This window comes from Antrostomus carolinensis, unplaced genomic scaffold (assembly GCF_000700745.2).
Source record: "Antrostomus carolinensis isolate BGI_N321 unplaced genomic scaffold, ASM70074v2 scaffold36551, whole genome shotgun sequence".
In the NCBI taxonomy this organism is placed as follows: Eukaryota; Metazoa; Chordata; class Aves; order Caprimulgiformes; family Caprimulgidae; genus Antrostomus; species Antrostomus carolinensis.
This window is the reverse complement of record NW_010294127.1, coordinates 3007-12716: the sequence shown is the minus strand read 5'-3', so window position 1 is coordinate 12716 and position 9710 is coordinate 3007. Positions and strand designations below refer to the sequence as shown.

The following is a 9710-nucleotide window of genomic DNA, read 5'->3' as shown; positions in this document are numbered from 1 at the left end:
GGTGGCCCGGCTCTCCGTGCCCCGCGGCTGGATCCCCCCGGGGAAGGGCCGGGTGGGTTGTGCAGCCCCTTACAGCCGCCTTTGTGTTACCAGCTGACAGGGGGAATCGGGTTCATCCACCACAACTGCACCCCCGAGTTCCAGGCCAACGAAGTGCGGAAGGTGAAGGTGGGAGCGGCCGCGCTGAGCCCCCCTCGCAGGGGCTTCACGGAGGTGTGTGGGCAGCGGGGTTTGGCCCTGCTGAAGGAGCTGCGGGAGGAGACTGTGACAGTGTGATGGATCCTGGCGTGTCAGAACAGTAGCTCCACCACAGCTGCCTGCACAGACCTTGCGTGTTAGCGCTGTCCCACACATTGTCTGGGGTTTGAGAGCTGCCAGGCCTCCTGCTGTGACCATATTCCCTGTAATTTCAAGGAGATTAGCCTGGGAGCTCTTGGGAATCTAACAGTACTTGGGTGAGCCTCGGTGCTGGTTTGGGAGTCACCCTGTCAGTGACCACATGGCCAGGTTGCATGGTTGCAGACCTTTGTGAGCGGCTGCAGTAACCATCGAGCACGTGTCCAGCTTCTGCTCGGTCTGGCGGTGCCGCTGAGCCTGGCTGCTCAATCTGCTTCTTTTCAGAAATATGAGCAAGGATTCATCACAGACCCCGTGGTGCTGAGTCCCAACGACCGAGTGAGAGATGTGTTTGAAGCAAAAGCTCGTCATGGATTCTGTGGGATTCCCATCACGGACAATGGGAAGATGGGGGGAAAGCTGGTTGGGATCATCTCATCTCGAGATATCGATTTCCTGAAAGAGTCGGAGCATGACTTGCCTCTGGGCGAGGTGAGGAGGGCTCGTGAGCAGCCAGCTGGTGCGAGCGGCGCGTTCGGAAGCGATGTGGCTTGTGATAAGAGCAGGACGAGTGTGTGGCTGTGAGGACGCTGTGCCAGTGCGAGGGAGCAGCTCTGTGTTAGCTCTGCCTGTCCATCTTTAACTGTATTTCCAGGGAGAGCCTCTTGTTCAGTTGCTCTCTCTGCGACTCCTGCAGTGCAGATAGAAGGGAGTGGCCAGGCCACTGGCGGTCGCGTGACTCCCGCGGGGATATCTTCCAGTATTGTGGAAGCATCCTCCCTACAGCTGGTGCTCTCTCCTGCTTCAGTCATTAATTCCTGGTGTGCCTGGCTGCTGCCGTGGTCCCACGGAGCGTGCTGGCGCTGGCCAGGGCTGCAGCAGCGGCGCTGTGCCCAGCAAGCCCTCCGAGCGCCGGTCTTCCTTGTCTCGACTGCCCTTCCCTGTGTGCTTCATCTGGGCTACTTGTTCCTTAGAATAACCCCCTGAACTCAGAGACTGGCAGTTGAGCCTTTATAGGCTGCACTGCCCAACTCCCCTCGTACAGGAGAACGTTCTCTGCAGTGCTGATGTCGATTCTTTTTAGCTCTGGCATTCCCAGAGCTGTGTAACCGTAGATCTGCGGTGCTGTCAGGTTACGCCACCGGTTTCTCTTAGCCAGGCTCTGTTCTTGACTCATGACTATTTTTAGCTCTTGCTGACCAAACCTGGTATCACATGCTCATCCCTATTTGGTTTGAAATCGCCTATAAATACCTGTAACCAGAATCTTAAACCAGGAGTAGGTTATAAAAGAGCAGACGGGCCTTTGAAGCGATGCTGGTCCATTCAGAGGAGCCAGATAAGAATTTTCTCTCATCCTTTACTCAGATTGTTCAGCACTGCAGTCAGAAGCTTGCTGCTGTTGGTGTCTGGTGCTTGCCTCTGTCTCCAGGCAAGGCTGAGGAGGTGAATGGTCTCCTAGATCTCCCTACTCGCAGTCCAGCACTCATCTTGCTGAGCCATTGGTTACCATCCAGTTGAACACACAGGTCTCCTGTAGCCCAGAAGGCTCGTGGATCCTGCTGATAGGGACCACGCTGGGACATGACTGTGATTCCTCAGGCTTTCCCTGAGATGAGGGTCCTGTCACAGACAGGGGTTTGGGTGGATGCAGGCAGGGTGAACCTATTTCCTAATGACCTCAGGTAACCAAAACATCCCCTCTTTTCTTTGTTGTATGCAATTAATCCACCTTCCTTGAGGGTTAGGGAGTGTTCCCCTGTAGCTTTGCCTGGCCTTCTCAAGTCGCCTCTTATGAAAACATCCCATGTGAAGTTTGTGATCACAGAACGCTGCAGGCGGGAAGGGACCTTGAGATCTTTTGAGGAACATTCAGCTGGAGCAGGTTGTGTGGGGCTGTGGCCGAGTCTCCAAGGATGGAGAAATGTCCCTGTCTCTCTGGGCTGCCCTTGCAGCGTTTGACCGCTGTCGTGGTGAAAGTTTTCCTGTGTAGCACGTCAGATGTTTCCATGTTCCAGCTCGTGTCCCTTGCCCCTTGCCTCCCCACTGTGCTGTGGTGCTTGTTTGTCAAGAGTAAGCGTGGGTGAGCGTGTTTGTTTGGATTGAAGCGATTCCTTTGCCCCGCTGACCTTGCCAGCAGCAGCAGCAGCGATGGGTTATTCTGAGCAGAGCCCTTCCAGAGCCTGTGTGCTGGGAATCGCTGCCTGAAAATGAGCTTGGGGCTGGTGTTTGTGCCAGAGCAGCATGGGACTCTGGAGGTGTCTCCAGCCCTTATTTGCCTGCACTCTATTAGGAGAGCTGTTCAGGTGACATCCCAAACAAGGGTTCTCTGAGGGTTGTCCCTTGCTTCCAGGTGCTCTCCCTTGGCTTACTGAGTCCCTCTGCCATCTCCTGTTTTCACTGCACCGATGGGCTGGGGGGCTGCTGGCCGCTGCTTGCGTGGGGACAGAGCATTGGAGGCTGCTCTGTGTGTTTCTGGAGGCGTGTTGCTGTGCTGTGGGCTCCTTTGTCTGTAGAACAGTCCCACACAGCTGCTGGGGAGCGTTTCACATGGGCAGGGGGGTTCAGTATTTTTGGATCAGTGCGAAGGAGTTCTTGTGACTTTTTTTATCTTCTCCCTCCCACTAGATCATGACAAAGCGGGAGGATCTTGTTGTGGCCCCAGCTGGTGTAATGTTGAAAGAAGCGAATGAAATTCTGCAAAGGAGTAAAAAAGGTACCTGGGAACATCTGTGCCCTGAGAGGGAGCCCTGGAAGCGCTGGGCTGGGAGCAGTAGCGGGTGAACGTGGGCACGTGTCCGTGTGTAGGTGGAACACGGGAGGGCTGCGCTCCAGCACGAGCAGAGGACAGTGAGGAGAGGGTGCCCACAGCCCTCTCCAGGGTGCAGAGTTCACTTGCCTTCATCTCCAATCTGTTTGAAGTTGAGGGAATTCTTGGCAGTCCAGGAGGTGAAGAGCTCCTGGCTGTCCAGCCACACGTCTTCCATTTTCTACCCTGGCCTTCACACTGTGGCACTCAGTTCAGCTCTGTCAGGGTTTGGTGGTTTGACTTTTAACAGGGTGTCATGGGGCTAATTATTAAAAAAGATGGACTTTTTCTGTGGTCAGTGGGAGGATACTGAGTCTCCCCCCAGTCCTGCAAACTCCTCACCCTTTTTCCTGAGCCAGGAGGGCTGCTGGTGTCTGTGGCCGAGCAAGATTTGGGAACACACCTCTTTGAGTCTCCACCTTGTACCAACTGCTGCCTGCCCGATGCTGCTGGTCTGCCTCACTGCTCCAGGCTGGTGTCAGAAATCTGCAGTCATGTTCTTTCTGTTTGTTTCAAGGCAAGCTGCCAATTGTTAATGAAAATGATGAGCTGGTGGCTATAATTGCCCGCACCGACCTCAAGAAGAACCGGGACTACCCTCTGGCTTCCAAGGATTCCAAGAAGCAGCTGCTCTGCGGTGCCGCTATCGGGACCCACGAAGATGACAAGTACCGGCTGGACCTCCTGGTGCAGGCTGGCGTGGATGCCGTGGTGCTGGTGAGCCAGCCACAGGCCTCACGGTGGCCTGGGGCTTCTGGGTGGGCTGAGGATCAAATTTGAATGAATCTCCCTGACAGTGGGGCAGCAGCATGGCACTGTCTTTGTTACAGGCCCTTTGGTGTTAGAATGTGGCAGTTTGTTCACCTCTCAGTCTCATTCAGGTTGGAGTCCTCAAATAAGAGGGATTCTTCTTGCCTGGGGACTTTGTTGGCCTCAAGGCAACATGTCGGGTGCATTGAAGCCCTGAAGGCTGAGAAGAGAAACACTCAGTTAATACAGAGTCTTCCACAAATGCTTCTTGCAGTCTCCCACCATCCTCTGACATTCCTCAATCGTGCTGAATATTTGGCTTCTTCCCTTCAGCTGTTTGGTGGTTGTTACTGTGTTACCCCCTTAACCTCCTGGTGTTCAGGAGTGGTCAGCCCAGAGCTGCCCTGCTCATCTGCCCCCCTGGCCTGTCAGCTCTCGGGCACAGCTGTCACTGCCTGTATTTGCACGTTGTTTTCTCATTGATTGTTAGCTTGTGAGTCCCCTGTGCTCTGAGCACAGGGCTGAGCAGCGCTGCAGCTGGAAATGTTTGACAGACACTGTGAGTTGGCCAGGTCATGGGAATTGGGAAGGGCCAGGACACTCAGTGGCATTTCAGCTGCTCTGTTGTGCAGCAGGGGGAGGTGCATCCCCCCAGAACAAGGAACATTCATCATTCACCTGTAGTTTGAGACAGGGCTGATGGTGTCCTGGTGGTAGAGCCAGACGGTTCTTACCCACAGCCAGATGTGCTGCTTGTTGCCTCTTGCAGAAGCCAGAGGATTTAAATGTGAAGAATATTTACTAAAGTCTTTATGATAAACTGCCTTGCACAGGGAAGGTGTGTTATTGTCTTGGCAGCAGCTTCTCCTCTAGCTCTGTACTCAATTTGAGGAGTTGTTTTTCCCACTTAGCCAGCTTAGCAGAAAACCCAGTGAGCAGAGTAAAGATCTGAGACTCTCCTGGAGCTGTCTTTGTAATCTTTTGTAGAAATTCTGTTTGAAATTGGTTTTCTTTCTGTTGCAGGATTCCTCTCAGGGGAACTCCATCTTCCAGATCAATATGATAAAATATGTTAAGGAGAAATATCCCAACCTACAAGTTATTGGAGGAAACGGTAGGCATGTGTTGGAGACCCTTCTTGCCTTTAAATTATATTTGTTTCTTAGACATAGAGGGAGCTGCAGGGACATGAAGGAAATTGTCATTTTGGTCAATGTCTGTGAACTTAATATGGTTTCCTCTGGCTTGTGGAACAGAGGACACAGGGCAGCACCCTGCAACTGCCACAGCTGCAGAGATTTTGAAACCTTTGTTCTGCAGCACAGTGCACCACTGTCCTCTGCAGCCTGTTGCACATTAGCTTATTTTACACACCAGTTTAAAATTTTGGATAATAATAATTAATATTGCTTAGTATGGAAATCTAATGGAAATTTTCCCTGCCTCTTGACAGCAGAGTTCAGCAGTCCTTGATTTACCTGGCTGGTGTGTTACTGGTGCTGCTGTCAGCCTGTGCTCTGCCCTCCCTACCTGGTGTGGCCCTAAGAGTGCTTGGCACCACGTAGTGACCTCTGCTACCCGCGCCTTTGGGTGTGAGCGTGTTGCAGAGTGGCCTAACGGGACAGTGTCATCTCACCCACTGGGGACAGCTGGGACAGAAACTCACTGCTGCTTTTGCAGATAGTCCTGGTAGCAGTGGACAGCCAAGCCTGGCTCTGAGACAGGCGGGTACCCTGGGCAGGGGACGTTTGCAGCCCCTGGGGAAGCACCAGGGAAGAGCAGTGTCACGTGCAAATTTGCTTGTCTCTCTTCAAACCAGTTTCTGCTCCCCACAGTTGTGACTGCTGCTCAGGCCAAGAACCTCATTGACGCAGGGGTCGATGCCCTGAGGGTCGGGATGGGCAGTGGCTCCATCTGCATCACGCAGGAAGGTGAGAGAGATCAGCTGTCTCCTATGTAGGCCGACGACATCTGTTTAATAGAGATTGCCTGCTGAAAAGCAGCAAAGCCAGGATGGACTTCTCCCTTTGCAAGGGCAGTGTCCAGCAGCAAGCCTTCTCTCACCCCCTTCGTCCAGGACATTCTCATCACCTGGGTCAAACCTTTGGGGTGGCAGCAGCAGCAAAGGCATTTCCCAGTACTGACCGAGACTGAGTAGAGCAGGTGTGGCACACGTGGCTTTGCCCGAGAGGAGCCGCTGGCTCGGTGTGGGATGGGGCTGGCGGGTGGCTCTGCAGGGAGAGGCGCTTGCTGGATCCCCAGCACTGACAGGTGAAGTGCCCCAGGCTGTCTGTGCTCCCCTTCCCTCTGGCAGCGGTGTGTGTGATGCTTGAGTATTGTTCTGCTGGGCTGGGCCTTTCTGCAGTTTCCAGGCTGAAATGGGATTTCTGGGCGTTGTCTCTGCAGTTACCTGGAGCTTGTGTGGGGCAGAGGCCACGTCACCCTTAGCTAAAAGGAGGAGAGGGGCACTCCCCAGGGCCTGGAGAAAGGCTGCCTTGAGATTGGGCTCAGTCCTTGTGTTTTGAACCTGGCAGGTGAGGTGCAGAGAGGTGGTGCAAGGTGCTGCAGCCCACAAACACAGCCCCTCTCTGCTTTGCTCCTCAGTCCTTGCCGTGGGAGGCAGCAAGAAGGTAGCTGCTGGCTGAAGGTGCTGCGTTAGCTCTGCTGATTCCAGCATGGAGCTTCCAAACAGCGCTGGACCTGGGCTGTGTTCCTGCTTTGCCTGCTGTGGGAGCACTGGCTACAGGGGGTTTCTCAGCCAGGACTGTCTGTCTCAGGTGACCTTTCTAGGGAGGTTGTGGTGTCCTTGGGCTGATGCTTCCATAGCTGGAGCAGAACCAGGACGCACATGTCCTGCTCTGGCTCACCACATTCTGCAGCGTGGTGAACGTTTCCAGAGCGTGCCTGTCCCCGCTGTCGCGGGAGGTGGGGTTGGGTGCTGGTTTTGGGGAAGGAACAGAGCAGGGGTAGAACGTGGCGCTTCACAGGAGATGTGGTTGCAAAACTCTTAAGTGCAGCTCCTTGGGTTTTTTGCCCTCTTGGAGCAAGAACTCTGGCTCTTTGGGTCTGGGGAGTCACCTTTCTGGTTGGCTGCTGGGGTAGGGTGAGCATGTGCCGTGCACAGCCAGGCCTGGCTGGCTTGGATCTGGCCTCTGGCTTGGTTTGGGCTAGGAAGGGTTCGCAAGGTCAGCTCTGTCCCACACCATATGCTCTGCCTAGTAGCAGGTCACTGCTGGGGTCCTTTGTTCTGCTGCTGTTCTTCTGTCTCTAAAATGTGTGTGTTTGTTTTTGTTTAGCTGCTCCAAAGATCCCTCCAGACCTAAAGTCCCACAGCCCCAAATGCCCTTCTACTGTCACGGGCACCTATAGTAAGTCACTTGCCCTGTTCCCAACCCTAATTATGTGTCTTGAAGCAGGACCCTGATTTGGCTGCACATGGCCCTACTGCTTGTTTGAGAATAATTTAGCTGTAGATGCACTTGGGGTTTTGTGGCTTTGGATACTGGTTTTGAATCTGAAATTGAAACTGAGAAGCCTTTCTGAATTCCTAAAGCAGAGTCTGAATTGTCAAAGCTGAGGGCATTTGGGCTTGTCCACCCTCCACTCCAAAATCCAGTTCAGAAGCCTGACTGAGCTTTCTGGCTGCATCTTCTGGATCTCTAGCTGGGCATGCTCCGGCTGATCCAGTGCTGGGAGGTGATCCCTGAGCAGTCCTCCATCCTGCCCTAAATCTGGCCCCAGTTGTGGGGAAGGTGTGCACTGGCTGAGCTTCACTTGGAGCTGGCTCCCCGGGGTTACAGAGGGACCTAACTGCGTGCGGCCGCCTTGGCAGCTGCGTGCCAGAACCGCATCTTTCCCCACCGACGCCTGGTCCTCATGTGGAGAGAAAGGGCTCTTCCCCTGCCCTGCAAGGGCGCAGCTTTGCCTGCTGTGGACTCCTCTGATGCTGCCGGATGCAGCAGCCACCCGAGGCGAGCCTTGGATTTTGCCCTTTCTCCTAGTTTGGGAAAGAGGTTTCTGTTGAAGATCCCGGAAGGTTTTCTCTTGCAGATGATCTTGTAGGGCCACCCTTTGCAGACACACTAAAAAAGACAAACGCTCACCCCGACCACTCGGCGTGTGTGTGCTCTGAAGCTGTGGTGCTAGGCACTGGGACAGTCGGAACAGCGATGCTCCCAGGGGCCCTGAGCCAAGCTGTTCTGGAAAGGGCTGGTCTCCCTGGTTGCTGCTGAGGTTTCCGCAGGCCCAACGCTGTCTGTGGCACAGTTCTGTAGACCACCGGGCTGGAGACCCTCCACAATCAGGTGCTTCTCTCCACAAGCTCTTGCAGCATTTTGCAGCTGCAACGTGGCCTTTAGCGGTGTGGTACCGAGCGAGACCATCTCTTTAAGACTAACAGCATTCATGTTCTAGCTGGCACGCTCCCTGGCTCGCTGAGCCCTAGCTTAATGCCGAGTTTTGTTTGATTAAAATCAGTTCTTTTCATGATCTCAGCCTGGAGTCTGGCTTCCCTCTCTCAGGAGCTGCTGCTGAGCACTGGGAGTGGAGCAACTGCAGACCCCTGTCCTCGGCAAACCTCTGCCAGGGATGTGTGCTGCCAGTGCTGCTGCCAGGCAGGCTAAACCACACTGGGAGTTCACACCAAAGTACTAACCCTGCATGGCTGTAATCTCACCCGGCGTGTCGGACTAACTGTGACTGGAGAAAATTCTTCCAGTTAATCTTTGGGAAGGGAATTCTCCCTGAGACAAGCTTATCTCTGTGTACTTGCATGCCCGTGGCTGACAAATGTGTTACAAGACATGCCCTGTGCTGGTTTTCCTCTCGCACAATGGGAAGCTTCTCACTGCTAGTGACTGGGAAGAGCAGGTAAATCCAAAACTAATAACTCCCTTCCCATGGGGCAGCTAAACTTGACACAATCCTTGCTATGTTGCAGGAAAAGAAATTATTTCCTGTAAGCCATCAAATCATCCTGCCCATTTCCTTTCCCACTGCTGCATGTGTGTTTGTGTGTGTGCAGATGTGTATATATATAAATATACCTATACATATATACATACCAGCTCTCTCCCAGCCAGCTGCCTTTCCATGCAAGAAGCGCATCATACAGCTGCTGGGTATCCGCAGAAGGGGTCTGGCACTGCTAGGAGGGACACGGCTACGTGCCAGGGATGCTCTGGAGAGGGGCTTTTGGAGGCTGCTCCCCTTCCTGCCTGGGAAGGAAGCTCCCCACACATCTGCTGTGCACCAGAACGAGCTGTGAGCCTCAGCTGATCCCCAGGCATTCGGTCCAAGACCCCAGTCCCAAGGTCACCCACAGCTTTCTGGAGTCGAGGGCTGTGCAGATGTCCCAGCAGGCATCTCCTGGGCATCCGCTTCTCTCACAACTCAGCCTAGGGAAGGAGCATCCAGGGATTTGTGCGTTCCCGAGTGCTGGAGCATGTGTGTGCTGGAAGCCTAAAGGGCCTGTTGGGGCACGGCCGTGCCGCCGTGTGGGAGCTGACCCTTCCTCTGCTCTCTCCCCACCCGCAGTGCTGGCGTGCGGCCGTCCCCAGGCCACGGCGGTGTACAAGGTGTCCGAGTACGCCCGGAGATTCGGTGTCCCCGTGATTGCAGACGGAGGGATCCAGACGGTTGGGCACATCGCGAAGGCCCTGGCGCTGGGGGCATCCACGGGTGAGCAGCGGGACGGACGGATGGGCTGTGTGTGTTGTAGGGAGTCTCCTGGGAAGGGTTTCCCTACGGGATTTGGTTCTGGGCACAGGGGCCGATACCTGCAGGTGGCTGGGGGACATGGGAGGGGCCCTTCTGC

At 54.5% G+C, this 9710-nt stretch overlaps 1 protein-coding gene across 1 annotated transcript in view; it reads left to right on the top strand.

The window, feature by feature from the left end:
* Window positions 1–93: 93 nt before the first annotated feature.
* LOC104532345 (inosine-5'-monophosphate dehydrogenase 2) overlaps window positions 94–9710 on the top strand; it is a gene marked incomplete at its 5' end in the record, with an annotated part of 10853 nt that continues 1236 nt past the window's right edge. Inside the window, 8 exon segments of the mRNA XM_010177533.2 lie at window positions 94–168; window positions 622–828; window positions 2965–3052; window positions 3663–3862; window positions 4919–5009; window positions 5731–5826; window positions 7192–7263; window positions 9431–9574. Of these exon segments, the coding sequence (XP_010175835.1) occupies window positions 94–168; window positions 622–828; window positions 2965–3052; window positions 3663–3862; window positions 4919–5009; window positions 5731–5826; window positions 7192–7263; window positions 9431–9574 (973 nt within the window).